The sequence below is a fragment of the Larus michahellis genome, chromosome 14 (genome assembly GCF_964199755.1).
Source record: "Larus michahellis chromosome 14, bLarMic1.1, whole genome shotgun sequence".
Taxonomy (NCBI): domain Eukaryota; kingdom Metazoa; phylum Chordata; class Aves; order Charadriiformes; family Laridae; genus Larus; species Larus michahellis.
The window spans coordinates 7,891,218-7,910,409 of record NC_133909.1 but is presented as its reverse complement, the minus strand read 5'-3'; the positions used below and the strand labels follow the sequence as shown (position 1 = coordinate 7,910,409).

The following is a 19,192-nucleotide window of genomic DNA, read 5'->3' as shown; positions in this document are numbered from 1 at the left end:
AGCTGGTTGAGCGCTGGCTTGGGAGAGTCCCAGCTGCCCGCTCGCCCTGGGCGACAGTGGTCCAAGGGCACCACACCGGCAAGGGAAGCACTTGGTTTTAATGTACCATTTTTACGGGCTCTCAACTGAAGTTGTTTCCCAAGCAGACATTCTGTACTCCTCCTGGCATCATCCCGCGGGATTACAACTGAGCCCTTGAGCAGGGCTGGGAGGCAGAGCGCAGCAGCCCCAGCCTGTGGTTTTTGGGGTACCCAAACTCATCGCCGACCTCTCCTGCCCATTGGGGAAGGTGGTGACCAGTGCTGGTGCAGGATAAGCTTCTCCCATTCCCAATCCCGCTCTAACATCCCCAGGCCAGGTGCCCATCGGCTTCAGCAATCACAGCCAGGGTCTGGGGCATCAAACCTCGTGCGGGTGTTTGCCTGACAGCTCTAGGAGGTGACCTGTGAAATAGCACCGGTGACCAGCAGAGCAGCGGTGGAGACAGCCCTGGTTTTGCTGGGCAGTGCCACTGCCGGCTCCCAGCCGGTCCCAGCCCTTGGCTGGTCTCTGTCGGTGCCGCGGGAGATGGGGCCGGGGCCACTCTCTTCCCATTAACTGCATTTTCCTGGGGGAACGGGGCTGGGCATGTGACTCCAAAATATCTCTGAATAGCGTCTGCCTCTGAATATAGCCCTGTCAAGAGAGAAATTGCCACTTTCCCCGAGGTGGCTTTCAAGCCGGAGGTGCGTGGGCACGGGAAATTGGAATTCACGAGAGTGGGACAATTCCATTACCGTCTCCTCCAGCTTCTTCCTTCTCCTATAATAAGGGAATTAACTACTTTGCAGGTCTGAGTGTATCTGGAGGACAGCGGCAGACCAGTGAGCAATGAGCCCGTGACGCAGCTGGATTTACAAACTGTATCAAAGAATATTATTAGGTTAAAAAGTAGTTTGCACTGAAGGAACTTTTTTTTTTTTATTTAAACACAGTGTTTTACTTGGCTTTTATTGTACTGAATGGATTTATTAAAAAAAAAAAAAGCAAAATGGAAAATGATAAATTATTTCCACTGAGAAGATTCCAGTTGTGATAGAATGTAGACTTGAAAAAAAAAAAAAAAAGGGAAAAAATAAAATTAAATTATAATATCTCACTAAGCACCAGGCAGCAGCACACACACACAATACTCCATCTTATCTTCAGAGAAAGAGAAAAGAACCCCTCTGTAAGTGCAGAGATGTGTGGAAGGTTCAGGGTCACAACTCCAGATTTCTCACTGAACCACGGGAGGTTCGTCTACAGCACCCGGGACCGATTCCCTCACATCCCCCACAGTCAGGTTCAGAAATAAAATCTTTCTATTCCCTCACGCTGGTGCCTGAAGAGCAGCGTGGCACATTCACTACCTCTGCATCCAAAGAAAAGACAACAAAAGGAAACACAAAGCACAGACCTGACAATTGCACGCTTTCTAAAGGCAAACTCTAAGAGTCTTTCTGAGCCTGCGCAGGATAACGGGGGGGTTTGGAATGAGTTCAATGCCTTAAAAATAAAATAAAATAAGACAGCCTTGATACAGCTCTGTAGAACCAGGACAGGAGTCACAACCAAATAAAAAGAAGAAAAAAATAAACAGATCCCCAAACCCAGTGACAAGACCCTCGTGCTGCCCCCGTGTCGCAGGAGAGGACAGGAGGCCTACAAAGAAAAGCAGGAATGAAGGCAAAGAAATAAAAATACCAGGAATGGCAATGGGAAGGAGATTCAGGGTTTATTAAAGCATGTTGTGATAACTTCCAACAAGGCCTTAGAAATATAAGGTAGGAACCTCGGTCTCCCGGAGTTATCCTCTGCAGTGAAAGCCGATAGCCCTCACCTTGCAATTTTTATTTAATCAAAACTCCCTGCAATACGTGAGAGATGGATGGAGCCTTGCTCCCATCTCAAGCAGTGCGAGCTTGTTCACAGGTGAGAGCTTTAATGGCACAATTTTCCTAGCATATTATTTTTGTCAAAAATTACAGCTATATTTGTTTCTACGTTGGCACCTCTTTAATTATTCAGGCTAATATTCTTAAATCATGAATTAAACAAAATGCTTGCCAGATCAAAGCTTCTTCTAAAAATAGAAAGAGCGAGGGACAGATTTGCAGCCCTGAGCACCGTCCTGGCGAGGGGGGGACAGGAGACGGGAGCGAGCCCTGGTCAGGGTGGCCAGGTCAAACCCCAGCTGGTCCATCCCCTCCAGGGCCTGGAAAGGCTTTGAGGTGGCATCTTCATTTCTTTTCATTTACAAGATGCCTCACGGATTGAGCAACTCTCAATCAATACAAAGAACGTACCAGTTTGGCAGCACAACGGGTAAACCCCGTGTCCACGCTGAGGGTTGGTGTGGGGGGTTGGTCTTCCCGTGAAAGCACCGAGGCTCTGCGCTACGCTGCATTGTACCCTGCGGAAAAAGTACCGTGCCTCCCTGAAGCACGGTGTTTGCGGAGCAATGAGCAAGGGCTGGAGAAATAATGAAATAACCACCCTAAGCGAGACTGCCTGCCTTCCGGAGACACTCCTGCAAATTATTCAGAGACTCCCAAGTTGGTGGTTGGAAAGCGAGGGTAAACAATAAAGGACCCATTTCACAGTCCAGTCATTATTCTCTAAGAAAAACCAAAAACACAAAAAAAAAAAAAAAAAAGGAAAAAAAAAAAAAAGACATGAAAAGTCTGACAGTGTCTTAATGAAAACCAGAAAAAAAATAATACTGAAAAACGTAACATGATTGAGGGGTAAATTAAGGGTTTGCAAGTGTCAGTCCTGAGCCAGGTCTGCAGACCTGCAGGTCAGAATGATATGCGTGTGCCATGAAGTAAGCAAACGAGCTCTGCACCACACACACGGTTTAGTGGGATGCCTCACAGCAGCGGTGGCCAGCCGTTAGTGACACAGCACTGCCATTCAAGTGGGACGAGACGTGCTGACTTCCCAGTACCTTGCACTGCACTGGCTGAGCTCTCCATTAATACATCATCCAGCATTAGATCTAAAAGAACGAAACGGCATTAATCACCCGGCAGGACACACGGCAAGACTTCCCTTCCCCTTCAGGGGTCCCTACGGCTCTCGGGTTCTCCGTTGCCTCTACTGGGAATGTCTCCTTGCGGGATCCTCTCCTTGTGCCTCATGGAAGGTGGGCTCAGGTACACGGGCTCATCGTGAAAAAGGAAGGGTTCTTGTGCTTCTCACACGTACACGGGTGGAAGCCCAAGAGATCCCCTAGAACCCCCTCTGGCTTGATGATGGTGAAGGAGAAGACGCTTCTGAAGGACGGACTTTGTACATATCCTGCTGGGCCAGTGCACGTTACATCTACTTACATCTCACCGAGCTGGGATCTCACATCCTTTTCTGGTTTTCAGATGTCCGATTGGGCAAATGCATTTGAAGAGACTACGATCAAAAATGACTGTGCCACCAGCCGGATGTCTACACCTGACATCCATAGATTGGTTTGGGCATCTGGGCCCAGAGGAAAGGGACCCCCATGCAGTTGCTGGCAAGATCAAAAATCTAGTCTTGGTATCATCTGCAAGTTCCCACCATGCAGAATGAAGCTAAGCAACGACATCTGTTGCCTCTGAGGGCAAAGCTGGACATGGTCCATTAAAACCAACATTTCACTGAACGCGAATTGGGAAAACTGTTCTGAAGCGATTTAGAGGGCTCCATACTTTGCTCTTGAAAGGTTTTTATGGCAATTGAATACTCAGCAATATTTGATCCTCAGTAAAATAGCTGTTTATTGCCTCTTTAATTAGGCATTTCATAGGACTGAGTGAATAACTACATCTCCAAGGATGGTTTGTGATTCCTTCCCGCTGGGAAATTGCCCAGACTTATGTCTTTTCTTCATCTAGTTCCTCTAGCATTATAAATAAGGTCATTAATAATAACTAAACATCTATTTTTCTTCTACAGAAATGTCTGCTTTCCAAAACTGCAACTTTAAATAGGGATCTTTCTATCCAGCCTTTAAAAACATTTTCTAACTCATCAGCCTGAAACTGTGCTTGGGAACTCGGACTGACTGAAAGAGCTTTCTAGGCATTTCCTTGACATGAAAAACAAACAAAAAAAATCCATCTGTATCCCACTTAACTGAGAACAGTTTAACGTGTCCTCCACTGCTCTTGAGGGAAGCCTCCATCTTTCCACTGACCATCGAGGAAGCCCCTGGCTCTCGGCATAAACCAAAGTTTGATGTCCAGAGGCTGGTGTGACACATCCTATTGGTTACAGAACCCGTGCAGTTCATGGGACTTAAAGACGTGACCAAAGTAAAGTGCTGGGTAAGTGCTGAACTGAGAGAGGCTGAGACACCGCTGTGGTATGTGGTTGCACGACTAAGCCTGTCACAGCTATTAAACACCTCTTAGATTATTAAAAAAATAAAACAGACTTAATATTACCAGCTTTCGGAACAAGCGCCTGATCAGACAGCCTCTTAAACAGTACTGAAGTCTGTCAAAGATAGAGAAGAGATGTGAAAGGGGACACGGAGAGAGCAGCAGGCGGACTGACCAGGGAGAGGAAGAGCGAGGCCATGGACACGGAGGGCAACGGAGAAGGTTCAGTCAGAAAAGAGAGCATGCGAGAAGAGTACCTCCGACCTGTGGCCTCTGGCTGACTTCTTTCTTACTTATTCAACCAAATTAAAAGAAAAACTGGGCTAAAGGACAAATCTCAGGTTGGAGACTTTTGACAGAGTGGAGGTCTAGCCTCCTTTCACCTGTAAAGCCTTCTCTAGGCAGGGCTGCAACCTCGCGCATCCAGTCTGGAGTTTGGTTCAGTTTGCATCAGCGCTATTTTGTCTGGTTAGTTACTCTCCTCAACTGCTTTTTTTTTTGTTTTTTTTCCCCTCTAATCTGTATTTCTCAAGCAAATGCATTGATATGTTTCTCTAAGGAGTTTTTAAGCATCACTAGAATGAGATGGCTCCATTATTTTATTACACTCTTGAATAGCAGTGGTGCTACTGTGCCAATAAATAAACCTGGTTGATAAATGGGACAGGTAACATCACTGTGGCATTACAAGGCTGTAATAAACCAAATAGTGAATCCAGTTATCAGCAACAGCGCTCATGACTCAGAAGATTTATGGTGCCATTCGGCACTGCTGATCTTTGCAGTTGTCACTATTTGTGTAACACTGAGCTCTGCTATCCAAGAAGCTCCAGGTCTGATTGTCATTATATTTTAATTTAAATAACCTCCAACGGAAAGGTCATTGCAAATCATGCAGCCATTAAAAAGGCTTCCATGGCTCCTTGCTCAGCCTAAAACAACACTATTTCCTTCATGCAAATTTTATAGCTGGACATGCTTTTGGGAGAAGAATGATCACCAGGCGCGAGGCAGGGAGGGGAGGGAGGAGGGGATCGTGTGGAAGGTCAAGCAGGACTCAGAAAGATGTGGAAAGACTACCGACCAGCCATCTGTTTCTCCTTACTCCTTCTCTTTTTCTCCAGCCGGCGAAGCCTCTTCTCCTCCCGCCTCTTGGCTTCTTCCTCCTCCTGGTGCTGCCGACACTTGTGGAAATTCTCCACCACCACCCCCACGAACATGTTGAGGACGAAGAAGGCCACAATCAGCAGGAAGGAGATGAAGTAGAGGAGCATCCACGGGTTGTAGTTCATGACTGGCTGCAAAGTGGAGGAAGGCAAAAGTCAACCGAACCGTAAAAAAATTCATGCAGCTGCCACATCCACAAACCCGTGGGTTCCCCTTTGAGGCAGCTCTGTGTGTTCTGCTCTTCCTGAAAATTAGAGCCCGCTGAGACACTTTAACTGAATGCTCCCAAAACACAAAGCACTCTGAGGACAGAAGAACCACCTCTGCTCTGCCAACAGCAGGACAGCAGCATCCTCTGCAACTATTGTAAGTCCCTCACTGAAAACCTGTACCTACACAAAGCACTTCTTTTCTCCTGAAATGTCCAAATTGCTTAAAAAGTCAAACCATTCTTCAATAGGTGCTTCGATAGATTCTGCTAATTCTAGTTACACCAGTCGTGTTGCAAAACCTGTAGGGAAAAGGCTAGGTCCAAATCCAGACTTTTCACTTGGCTCCTTGTCACGCCCCAGGTCTTGGGTTAATCGGTTGCCTTGATCCCAACCCCATAACCCCGTCTGACTGTGGAAGCCAACAGTACTTTGCAAAACAAGAGCCAAAATGTGTCACCTTTGACAACTCACTTCTTACAGCTCTGCTAGAGCACGTACCTGCTGGTCAACTCCCACAGCATCTAAGCCATCGTACATGATATCCACCCACCCGTCCTTGGAGGCCAGAACAAAGAGAGACATCAGGGCCTAGAAATACATGGGAAACAAGTCAGACATAGTTGCACTACAGCTTTTTTACCTGTAACATTTTACTCCTCTTTGCCCTTTCCTGTCTGGGGATTATCATTACCTGGCTGATAATGGGACACTTTGATGCCCAAGGTTTCTCCTGGCAGCAAAAACCTATCAATGTCAGCGCCTGGTTCAGCAATGAGCGCTAATTCGGAAACCACAAAGCCGAAGACAAAAGCAGCTTCATTTCCACCCTCCAGGTCTGTACAGCTCCCGACTAATTAGTCCTTACCATGCTGCTAAAATAAGGCTGTGCTGCAGAGATGGTTGAAAGTGTCCGGCTCTATTAGACAAGCCCTTCTGCAAGATATATTTGGTTTGTTATGTAGCAGTGAAGCAATTAAGTACTCCACGAAGCCACATGTGCTTGTTCTGTTCCGAAAAGAAGTGTATGCCTGCTTGGAAACACTACCTTTGGGATTTACAGAGACAGAATGCCGTGTATGTGAACTGAATATTTACTGCGACTGGTAGTGCCCTGCAAGAAAATCCCATGGGATAATAATGCACAGGTTTTAAAGTAAAGGAGCAAAGAAGCAGATTACCATTCTATTAATACCTGGCCGAGATTATCAAAATTATACTTGTGCCGGACCCATTTGTAGCTTGCTTCTGTACAATCCGATTTATTTGTGATGTTTCTGGTGTCCTCCCCCTGGCAGACAAAAAACTTGCCTTTGAAAAGCTGCAAAACAACACAAAGAAGAGAGGAAAGGTAAGGGTTTGGTCCGCAGGCTTTCTCTGCAGATGATGGGCATTTCTCCTGGGGCGTTCTGCACAGCCCACGCCGACCGGAGAAGTTAAGGGAATGGCCTCATTCGTGCTGGTTATTAAGAGCGAGCAGCCTGTATAATATGCACCTAATGAGCAAATGCCTGATTTCACATCATTTAGGACACCCACCTCGTGCATTAGGGTGTCTGGTTCAGTGATCTGAGACTGGCCTAAAGGCCTTTGCTTCTGGGTCGCCGGCTCAAGCGTAGCCCTGGCTAATAGCCCAGACCAGCTAATGGCTCCTTACCACACGTGGAATGACTCCGGCGACTCCGGCCCAGCTAACCGTGCCGGTTTCAAGAGTCACTGACAAATTAAATGTAACGGGGGCCCTCTGTCAGCAGAGAAAAGGTGACACTGAGGAGGCACAGCGATGGATTAAGCTCTGCTCTTACAGGTCACGAGGGGACACGTCAAAGAGGAGCCGAGCTGCTGCGAGTGACGTTGGGCTCTCGCTGGAACAAGACTGCTGTCAGTCCAGCTCCCGTCTCCCACCCCGAATGCTGCTCTCCAGCCGCCCCTGGGCTCCGCAGCCCGTGCTCTGAAATCATTCCTTACAACCGGCGCTGGGTACCCGATCCCGAGCTTATTTCCTTTGGTGTAAGCCAGGAGAGACGCGGCTCCTGGGGAGTCAGCTCCTGATTTACACCTGCACGAGGAACAGGAGCCTCTACGCGCTTAATTCTAGACCCGGCGCTTCCCGTGCACAGAACAGAGAGTGGCAGGGGATGATTACTGCTTCAGACAGGGTGATTGATGCTAGCAGGATGGATGGTATCAGAGCCTGGGAGACATCCAACAAATCTGGTTTTATTTGCTGACAGGAGCTATTGACGTTACTGTTTTGGGGGAAAATGGCAACCTGCTCTCCAGGCTCCTTAAAACACCACCTGAGTATACAGAGAAAAGACGCTGACAGGTTTTGATCTGTTGTTCTAGACAAATATCAGTAGAAATAATAGCGAACAAGATAAACCCACGCATTGCTCCATGGGTTTCCTTCAGAAATCAACAGCAGAAGGATGTTTTCTAGGCATGCAAAATTAACCACCACTCAAGGCAGTCATAAAACTTCTGGATGCAAGAAGAGAAGTATTCCCTGATCTTTCCATGGAGAAACAGTATCCGTTGGTAAGGCAGACTAGGGAGATATAGCCTTCACAGAGAAAAGTTTTAATTAACCAGGAAGGTAAACAACTGGTTTTAATGTATTGTCTATAAATATAACTTCTGCAGGAGCTGGACTGTACCACTCAGATGGGAGCAGTAACACAGCTACTAACGGCGTTTGGAAATACAAAGCCCAATTTGCAAAAATGCTGATCCCTGTGAGTGCTTCAGATTTTAGCACTTCCAAAAGTGAAAGACCCAGTGATGCCTACTGCACTCGCTTTATAAATTTATTTCTTCCGTCTCATTAATGACTATTCACGCGTGGACAAGCTCTACAATAAACCCAGCCTTGCTAAAAGGAAACACCATTAGAAACCTGGACGTCTGGGTTTTAGTAGCATTAAAACCTCTAGTTTGATCGTCAGTTTATATTTACGTGGGAAAACCAACTGTAACTTTGAGAGATCATCTTTTTATATAAAACTGTTACGGTCCTCATCTCGCACCTAATTAGACATAAATATTAACTGAGAATTTTGCATCTTGAATACAGGATCAGTCTCACTTGTATCTACCACTTAAGCACATCGATACTCATGACAATTTAACACAAGACTGCAAGTCACTAGGGAAAGCAATCGCAATTAGCAGGGAGGAAATTCAAAGGGCATACTGCAAGTTTTGTCGCTTGGCATAAGTTTTCCCATGTCTGAGTTTTATACTGTTTTACGGGGTATGCTTAGCTTTAGGAATCTGTTTAGTATAATGGATGGATGTCGTTGTACTGCAATGCTAAGCCAATCTAGCTGCTGAGATGGTTATGGATGGCATGATTTTCCTCTCTGTTTATTTTCAATGCTGTTTTTATTATTTATACGGTATATTAGTATAAAATATTATACAAGACACCTTTCCAAAACAAAGCCAAACAGAGCTGCTTTCCAACGCTGGCTGTGACAGATCAGATAAACTTCAGAAAGAAAGAAGTGTTATGTCAGAATATTTATACGAAACAATCTCTTCTTCTCAGGTAATGAGAAACCAATTGCATTGGAAACTCTGCCACGTTTCCCCCTGGGTTCCTGCACTCCCGGGACTGAGGATATTGCCAGCAGAGCTGGCAGGAAGCAGACTCAGAAATCTCTATTTCTGCAAGCTTTCAGTTATACAAACTGTCACAATCTGAATGAATCTCCAGGTCAAAGTCTCTCTGGAGTTTACAAACCAACAATTTCAGCTTTGAGAGTTTCTATTTCCCTGTTGGTTTATACCTAGAAGAAAGGTGGAGGGGAGATGTCCCCATGTTATCTCCCGGACGGAACAGGAGTGGGATTTCACTGTTTCCCTAAGCAGAATTTTTCTGGTGGTGCGTGTCGTGCCTCAGGCCTGACCCTTCTGTGGGGTGGCCAGGGGAAGAAAGTGGAGAAATATCTTGATTCATGTCCCGCTGCAGGCAGAGGACAAGTCCTTGTGGTGGGGAAAGGATGAAGAAAGTCCATTGTGTGCCTTTGAGGGGGTCATCGTGTTGGCTTTTGTATCACTGCATGCAACAGGGGAGCTTCGAGAAAGTTCAACACGTTAAATGACACATAGCCAAGACTTGGAAGTCAGGAATAAATGTATCTTGAGAACACTGGAAAGGCCACGCTGGGCTGCAGACCAAGAGCCACATAAGCCCTTGAGTCTGAGTCATCCCAGGCTGTTAACTATGGCGAAGTTATGGATTCAAAACCAACACACATTCCTAGAGCTGGGCAGAGGACCTCAGTGGAACCAGATAGCGGCAAAACCCACCCCACTAACTGTCTCTAATGATTGCTCCTTCAGCTATGGCTAGGGATGGGTGTAGCTGGGCCACTGTTGTTAGGTTGTAATTGGTAATGAGGTTTTATTGGCAAACCAATAATGGGAAATCTCATTCCTCCTCACTAGGAGCAAGAAGCGTTCCTCAGGAAGGCCAAACAGCCCATTGGTTCAGTTTCAGAAAGGCTTATAGCGTGCCCATTGGAACAGATACCCAGATATGGGGCTCGTTAATGGTTTTGGGTAAGGTGCCAAGGCTTACGGGGGACTCACCTGAACTCCCAGGATCCCAAAGATTATGAAAAAGGCACAGCAGATGACCACGATGTTCCCAATGGGCTTCAGGGATGACATGAGAGTCTCCACCACCAGCTTCAGTCCTTGGGCTCGACTAATGACTCTGTGGGGGCAAGCACAAAAGCTCTGTTAGTCCCATTCTCGCCCATTTCTGCCTCCTATCAAGACAGAAGACATGGAGAAAGCAGCATTAGGGAATTTTTTAGAATGACAAATAACTCAAAAATCATGATGGAAGAAGCAGTTGTGGAAGACTGACCTGTGAGCTTATGGAGGTGTTTGAGGGAAAGGGGTCTCTGCCTGCACATACAGCTTTGAGTAAAAGAGGAGGAGATGAAATATGAGGAGCCAGGCCAGAAAAGTCCCTGGAGAAGGACCAAGGAAAGGAAGATGTACAGGCTAGTCCCATATTTTTCAAACTTCGAATGATGGTTTTAATCTAACCCACTACCTATTCTTGATCCGTTTGCTGATCAGCATCTTCTAGTTACCATTCACTATAATATATTCAAGCTTTGGCATTTCCCTTTTCCTGTCATTCGGTCCAAAGAGCTCTCTAGGTTTCCAGTCTTGATCATACCTTCCCTGGGATCAGCCTCTTGGTTTGGGCCATCCACAAACACACACATTTATGCCTGTAGCCTGTCCAGGACAGCAAAGAGAGGGCCTCCCAGTGTCCATTCCTGTGCAGATTTAGGCAAGGCTCTTAAATTCCCTGTCTCAGCCTGTGAGCTGTGAGACTCTTACACAGCTGCCTGCACATCTGTAGTGATTATAGGATCACAGAATGTGTTGGGTTGGAAGGGACCTTTAAAGGTCATCTAGTCCAATCCCCTTCAATGACCAGGGACATCTTCAACTGGATCAGGTTGCGCAGAGCCCTGTCCAACCTGACCTGGAATCTTTCCAGGGACGGGGCATCTCTCACCTCTCTGGGCAACTTGTTCCAGTGTTCCACCACCCTCATTGTAAAAAAAAATATAACTCTGTACATGTCCTTATAGCGCTGTTGTGTACGGAGACCTGAGCTACCCCTCAGTACCATCACAGTCTCTGCTCTATACCCACGGTACAACCTCAGCTACTGAACCAGTGGTGAAACTTCACCAGCAGGACCACGGGCATCCAACCTTATTTCTGCAGTTCCTCTCTGTCTGGTACCACAGAGAAATTCATAACAGAGGACTAGATCATATGGGAAGGTTGGAGAAGAATAACGTGGACATCATGACTGAAGCAGGTTAAAGAAAAAAGAAGAGAGTACTGTACTCTCAAGGACAATGCTACAATGAAAGGACAAGGCCTGTGTGATGTAGAGAAGCCATTTCACCATGCTGGGCAAGATGAACAAGGTATTCAGGCTCACAGACCTGAAGGTGGAGAGCTGGGGGACTGAGAAAGGCATCTGAAGAGGTTGCGTGCCTCCCTCCTCTTGATGCCAACTGGAATTCAGCATTTCACTAGTGCTGTAAATCAATTTGTACTGATGCCATAGAAACTGTGCTTTCCCAAGGCAGAAATAGCTGTCTGCTGTGTAAGTCGGAGGGAGGGAAGCACCTGTGTGCTTCTGGGTACCGGCTGGTGACTCCTTTGAACACTTGGCACTCCAAAGTGCCACAAACTTCCCCACCTTCTTGTTTCTGTTTGGCTCTCGCTTTTGCCATGGGAGTCCTCTCACCACCTCTCCCATTTTGCCCCAAGTCTGGCTGCACCACCCGAAGCACAGCTGGAGTTTTGTTGCCTGGAGAGGATCCAGGTTCTCCTCCTCTCTCCCCCTCCCAGGCATGGTGCTCCAGCTGAGTTCCCCATGGACACATCCACATGCCCAACATGCATGGCCTTAGCCGGGACCCTCCCCTGCCCCAGCGCCACCAGGTTCAGCAACCTGCAAAGCTCAGTGCACTGGCACCAGGTCTTTCAGAAATTGTTGGCTTTAAACAGTATCCTGAAAAGCAAAAAATTATTTCCCTTTTTTTCTGGTTAAATATTTACTCGAAATGTCAAGGGTAACTCATCAATTATCATTTAGAAAAAGAAACAGATGGCGGTATATTTATCCACTCCTTTACCAGTAAAACACAAAAGGCAGATGCTGCTATTCCTCACACTGGGTGTCTCTTCCAGGTACCCGCTGTGGCTCCCTATTTCAGACACCTCGGCTTTCCCGATGCTCAAATCTGGGCTATTTTAGGGAATGAGCTGCGGGGTGAGACGGCTCAGGGAGCAGAAGGCTGCTCAAGGCTGAGATGCCCCAGGGGATGGTGTGGACCCCATGCAGCCAGGGCAGCATGGAGACGAGTCGGTGCGGGCTGCCAAAACCGCCCACGTGAATCAGCCCAGGCTGAGGTCGGCACTGGGGCGGCCGCGCTGCTGCCATCACGTTGTACCTGCACCGATGCCGAGAGCGGAGGCGAGGCCAGCCAGCAGAGGAGGCAGGTTAGCGTGCCCAGCTCAATGAGCCGGCTAGTCCAGCCTAATGGGCAGTGGCCGCAGGGCAAGGGCTCTTCCCACTCCCTCTGAGTGCACAAAGCAAGCATTAGGCTTGACAGTCTGAGGCTGAATCGCTCTTCTGCATCCTCAGATGGCCTGAAGACCTCACCACCCCTCACCTATTGCCCTCACACAGTCCTGGCTGAAATCCTACAAATGACAAACTAGAGATGGGAAACCGAGGCATGGGAGGACCGCAGGCCATGTTCTTAGAGGTATGCAGGAACCTCATTTCCAAAGATTTTGATGGGAATTAGGTACTTTGGTGCTTTAAGGATCGACTTAGGTATTCTGCCCACTGTCACACAGGACGGAATTGAAGTCAGGTCTTCTAAATTGAAGGCCTGTGGTTTAAATTACTAGAGCATCCTTAAATTTTGGGGAACAAGGAAGAAATTTAGTCTCCAGAGTCTAAAGTTGATAATTTTCTCCAACAGTTATTAAGAAAGCCTATTCTAGAAATAATAAAGTGATTTCCCTTGTGAGATACTATTTGGTATCCAGCAGAGAGAGAAAATAGGAGGTTACTCGTCTGACTTCACAAAGTCATGTGTGTTGAGAAAAAAAGGGCTGAAAAACTGCAGCATTTGGCTGCTTTCAGAGTTTTGATCAACCAGGGAATTCCTCAAATGAGAATGCATGAGGGTAAAAGCTGCCACCAGTTTAGCTCCATGCCAGTGCTGTTTCCAGCCCTACAGGGAGAGAAGACTTTGAAAAGATTTTGAAAAATAATAGTTCTTACTAATGAAAACCTTCAGACCTTGGAGCTGCTTCAAACTAAGGGCCTGATCCAGCGTCGAGGCAAGTCTGTGCAAAGACTGCTGCCGCTCTCCTGAGATTCCGATAACTCCCTGAGAAGCGCCAATGAAATCCTCAGCGTTTCCACATTATTAGTGTCAGCTCCAATATGTCAGGATACAGCATCCCCGCACCTCATCAATATTGCCCAAGGTCCTGCTGGTATCAGGCTTGTGAACTCGTATTATCTGACCCACGACTCCTACAGTTTATTGCTGAAGGATGCAGCTGATTTGGAGCCCTCTGGAAGTGCCAGAGCCATAGACCAGTCGAGGTCACCCTTGGGACAATTCCAGTCTGCATTAGGCATAATACAAATGAGGAAACTGAAATGAGACTTCTTTTTTTTTTTTTTTTTTCCCCCAGTGTGAAGAAATGTTGATCCTTTGAGTTCCTCCTGGTTCTTCTGGTCTCAGCATTCCCAGTGCTGTAAGACCTCTGGCGTGAGACACTCCAAACACACTGCCAGCTTCACACATCCCAGATGGATCACATTTACTGACATTAGGCCTGCAAGTCTGATCAGAGCTCTCAGAAGAAGAAGTAGCACTTAGATGAAGCAGCGGATCAACGTTAATGAAGACCTTCCTCCAGAGATTTAAAAAAAAATTAGCAGAGGTGATAACATGATAGAAGAGAGTCTGAGAAATGACTATTTCATACTGCAATGGTATGAAAAGTGAAAAATTTATCCATCTGCTTTGGAAGTCAAAGCCCAGGCTCTGTAGAGAGTAAAACAGCGCTGAAGTCCATCCACGTTAATTCTGAATACATTTTCAATTTTGATTTCTCTTGTATCTTAAGCTACAACACTTGATCCCAACAACAGCAGGTTGAACGCATTAGGAAGGAATGTTATTGTATAAGCAATCCCTCTACTGGCTGAAACATCAGAGGGTCATGGAAACATCTTTAAATGTCACTCCTTTGTGAATATATTTTTGGAATTCTGGTCATAAAGCTGGGCTCGAATCCTCATGGATTCAATTTGGAGGCTGATAATCAATCATGCAATCAAAAGCCCGTGATTGGCACACAGGCCAGTTTTCTTTAATGCCTGTGCAAAAGGCACAAGCACGCGTGGCTTTGTGTGCTATGGAGAGCAACGGGCCCCTTCCCACAGGAGAAAACAAGAGAGAGAACGAGGGAGGACTTCTGCAAGAAGAGCCCCTTCAGACCAGGAAAAGCCAACGCAGAGATGACGAGGGCTGTCCCTGCCCTCGAGTTGAGAGTGACACACACAGCTGTGACTTGGCTTCTCACCGTCGGTGTCCTCTCCGCAGCCGTGTCCCCAAGTGCCTACGGAAAGGGAGGACAGACAGAGCCGGCTTAGCTCGTCTGTGGTGGGGATGAAGTGTTTGCTTTGGTCTCTGCCCTCTGCTTTCCTGGAAAGGAAAAACTGGCTTGGTCTCCACTGGGGGCTTCACCCAGACACGGGGACTGGAGCCACAGTGCGCAAAGACCTCAGGCCACCTGTCCCAGCTGTCATCCCATGTTGAACCAGTTGGAGATCCCGGGCAGATCCCCGAGCCGCACGGCGCAGCCCGCGGCAAAGGCAGAGCGGGCAGCTGCGGGCAGAGGCGTGCTCAGGGCAGCCCAGATGTGCAGCGCAGAGGCAGATGGGCTCCCACATGCGGAGATTATGACTTACTGAAAAGCCCCCACTTCGATGGCTGCTTTTTCATTTCCTACAAATCTAATTACAGGGGAATAGAACTGATTGTGAACATATTTAGGGAACGGGCTTGTTGCTGTCTTTTTACATTTCCTTTGTAGTAGAAAGCAGTATCTTGGCTGAAAACGTTCACACAATCTCTTGAGAAAACATATCAAATGCCAACAGGAATGGAACAGGAATGGAATAGCAATGGAAGAGCCTAAATCCTGCACATGCTCCAGATGGCTGGTCTTCCTCCAGCCTGCAGTTACTCAGGGTTATTCCCCGTAACTGCAGACTACTCATGCACATAGGTGACTGCAGAGAAAAGCTCTAGCAAACAAAGACCCAGGTCTTGGCCAGACAGACCTATAGATGTAGAAAGCATACAAGGCTTTTAGTAGGTCAGACAGGTGACTCTTGCAGGGCTCAACACAATCCAAGCCTCTTCCCTCTAGGTCTGATTTAACCACACCACCTCAAGAGAGAAAGTTGCCTTCCACAGTTCAGAGATGGGAAATCAATCCTCCTTTTACCCAGAGCTATCCAGATTATTTTGTAGGTTTTCTTAACATGGGTCAAAAATCACCCAAAACAGAACAGCAGAGCAGGTCTACTGAACCAGTAATCTGGTGTTTTCTGCTCCCAGAAACTGCAGTTGACATGGAGATGCTGGGGGACACATGAAGAGAAAAAAGCCTGAATTGGAGTCACACAGGAAGACAGCCTAGTCATATGGTCAGGGAGCTGAACCACACCAATGGCACTTTCTGTCCAGATAAAAATCATTAGAGCAGCTCACGTCCTAAAACTCACCAGGCACAACATACACATAGCCCAATTTAACAGAATATCTTTCATAGCTGTTGAGAATATTTGAAAGATATACGCATAGGCATGGCCAGTGTTATTTAGACTTATTATTCACACAGGGCTAGTAAAACAACATTTTCTGTCAGAAGTAGGGTCCTATTTTTCTGTCCTAAAAGAGAAAATCCTGACTCAAAGCAAACCTTTTATGAAGGAAGCAGCAGTAAGATATGACAAGCACACAAAGATGCTTTGAGCAGGAAGGTTTATTAGCTGCTGCGTAACAAGAGCAGCAACAATGGCATTAAAGAGGGACTGCATTTAGCGTGGAGAGAAACCTTCATGCCTTGGGGTACAGGGCAAAACAGACGCCTGCTTGGAAGAGGCTGGTCCTTGGGCAGGTTCTGGTCAGAGGGGTGCCCGCCCCTGGAGCATGGGATACCGTCTGCTGTCAGAGACGGGGGACCAAGTTAGCGGGACAATTGCTTTCATCTTGTCTGGGCAACTTTCAAAATAAATGTCTCTGTAAAATTAATGGGGAACTGGGCGGGGTGGATGGGAAATAAGCTTCTTTGCATTCTAGGTTAAGCAACAGTTTAGTCTCTGCTGCCTTAAAAATGATCTGCCACCTGCTACTAATTTCCTTCTTTGTTACAAAAGCCATTGACTGCCTGAAGGAAAGGGGGAGAAGAAGCTGTTAAGCTGCACTTTACAGAGAGCAAATGAGAACACAAATAGCAGGGGATGTGTGTTTTAATGAGCAAAAGAGGCATTGATCAGTTTACTACTGCACTTGGGGCTGGTCCCAAAACACAGCGAGCGCCCGGAGCTCCTTGCAGCTCTGCAGGACCTGCGGACGCTCATTGTCTGCGCAGCAGCAGGAGGCTGGGCACAACGCTGGCGACAGGCGCCGTGCCCTTCTCTCGCCTGTCCCTTCCCTTGCACGAATGCTGCTGCTTGCAGGAGAGGCTCAGCTCCCCCTTCGGTGCACACACCCCACACTCTTAGGTATTCCGCATCCTCTGCTTACCTTAAGGGTCGCAGCGTCCTCAGCAGTCTCAAAACCCGTAGCATCCCCAGGATTTTCGTGCCACTGTCTGACACCATGGAGACCAAGATGTCGATGACGGAGATGAGAACCAGCACCCCATCCAGCACATTCCAGCTGCTTTTCAAGTAGGCTTTCTCCCCAAAACACAAGCCTAGTGCCACCACCTGCCCGGACACCAAGTTGCAACAAATTATGACTATCGCATCCAATATGTTTCTTCCAGTTAGCAACCTGCTGAGAATGCATTATTTACAGATACGAGTCTGCGAGTCCATTTGCTTCCCAGTATAGAAGACTAATTAGACAAATTAGCAAGTGTTATGTTGCAAGAATTGTAAAAATACCTCTGCGGAAACATCTCAAATTGTCCCTTATATATTTTCAATGCAGCTAAACCTAGCTGCACAAAACTGTTCCTAACATGCTTAGCTCTGGCATAAAAAGTTTGATAGTATTTTATTCCTACAGGCTGCTGGAGTAAAGGTTCAGAGTGGCTGACCCAAAGCAATCATTTACAAGCTTTGCAAATAAAGAAACTAGAGAAACTTTCCAAAGAAAGAGCAATTGTTCTGTGAGGTGATTATGAATTACACAAGAGAGATTTACAGCAATGAGTTTCTGAGCCTCCTGCCTCAAATCCAGCAAAATGTTTCAACGTGCTTAAGTCTCTGCCCGCTCAGGAAAGCACATAGCTGCTTAGGTTGTTGAGGACAATTGGTTGTTGAAGACAATGGGACTTACATGCATGGTTGAAGTTAAGCATGTGCTCAAGAGCTTTGCTGAATAGGGAAGGATTGCTGAATTGAAGCATCCCATTGCTCACATAATGGTGTAAATCAAGAGCAACTTCAGTGAAATTGTTCTGATGTAAAACGTGCTCAGAATAAGGCATGTGATGGGTATTTGAATATGATTCAGAAGAGGAAAATATACACCTCGCTCATTGCTAGTAGGGTTTTGTGAGTCCACTATAATAAAATTTCACTAATATAATATAGGCACGCTTATCCTCCAGCTTCATTTACCTTAACTGTCATCTCAGTCAGGAAGATAACTGTAAAGATGTAGTTGGAGAGCGTTAGGAAAATCCGTTCCTATAAAAAAGAAAAAGAGAGACAAGGTTTTATAGCCTGCTCTCCGCAGCTGTACATCTCCCTGTGCATATTTGGGTGGTTGCTAACTGTTCTCCAGCTTCTGTGCTGAAACAAGTCTCGGACCGTTTGCTCACAAAGAGAGGAAAATCCAAATATTTAGACAATAACCCTCTGCACGCTCAGCACTGCCAGTGCCCGGGTCTGTGTCAGCACCATGGACAGGGGCAGAGCCAGCACCTGCCCCCTAAAATCACCCCATTTGCCCCCAAATCCCCCCCATTTGCCCCCCCCGCCCCCAAGCAGAAACAGGGAGATCTCCCCTCTTCAGAAGGTGCCTGACAAATCTCTACCTGCCCCTCACCTGCAGACATCACTGCACACTGCAAATATCACTGAGCTCCCAATTCTCCTAGAAATTAAGTCAATATTAGAGTGGCTGTGCTGCAAGGCAAGCGGGACCCACGGGACACCGAAGCGCAGCTGGCATGAGTTGTCACAGCTCCACCGAAGCCAGTGAAGCTCTGGGGGTTTATGCCAGCTGAGACCTGCCCCTGAAAGGTTGATTCACTTGCCCAAAGCCACAGGCTAGTCCTGGGCGTGAAGCCCAACAGTCTCATCTCCCAGTCCCCTGCGCTATCCACCAGACCATGCAGTCCTCACTGCCACCGCTCTGCAATAGCAGCTAGTGATTACAGATGAGACCATGGACCGGTTCCCTATCTGTAGTTAGCAGAAACCTTTCTTTTTAATGATGATCATTAAATAAATTACACTTTTCCCTAATCCCCGAACAATCTCTGATTGCCTGTACCGAGAAACGGACGGCAGAAGGGGGAGGCTGGAGGAAAGATGATGCGTATGCATGTATGCATGTGCGCATACAATTGAACCAGCCCCACTTCTGCTAA

At 47.0% G+C, this 19,192-nt stretch overlaps 1 protein-coding gene across 21 annotated transcripts in view; it reads right to left on the bottom strand.

Moving 5' to 3' along the window:
* Positions 1-19,192, bottom strand: part of CACNA1G (calcium voltage-gated channel subunit alpha1 G) — a 154,771-nt gene that overhangs the window by 30,556 nt on the left and 105,023 nt on the right. For 9 of the 21 annotated variants that reach the window (XM_074608085.1, XM_074608089.1, XM_074608088.1 and 6 more), the window contains 7 exons: positions 18,216-18,284; positions 17,170-17,354; positions 10,361-10,487; positions 6,957-7,082; positions 6,263-6,352; positions 5,470-5,683; positions 2,972-3,022 (listed from right to left, as the gene is read on the bottom strand). In XM_074608085.1, coding sequence (XP_074464186.1) covers positions 2,972-3,022; positions 5,470-5,683; positions 6,263-6,352; positions 6,957-7,082; positions 10,361-10,487; positions 17,170-17,354; positions 18,216-18,284 — 862 coding nt within the window. The remainder of the gene's footprint in view (positions 1-2,971; positions 3,023-5,469; positions 5,684-6,262; positions 6,353-6,956; positions 7,083-10,360; positions 10,488-17,169; positions 17,355-18,215; positions 18,285-19,192) is intronic. The other 12 variants (XM_074608087.1, XM_074608093.1, XM_074608090.1 and 9 more) reach the window with 3 other exon arrangements.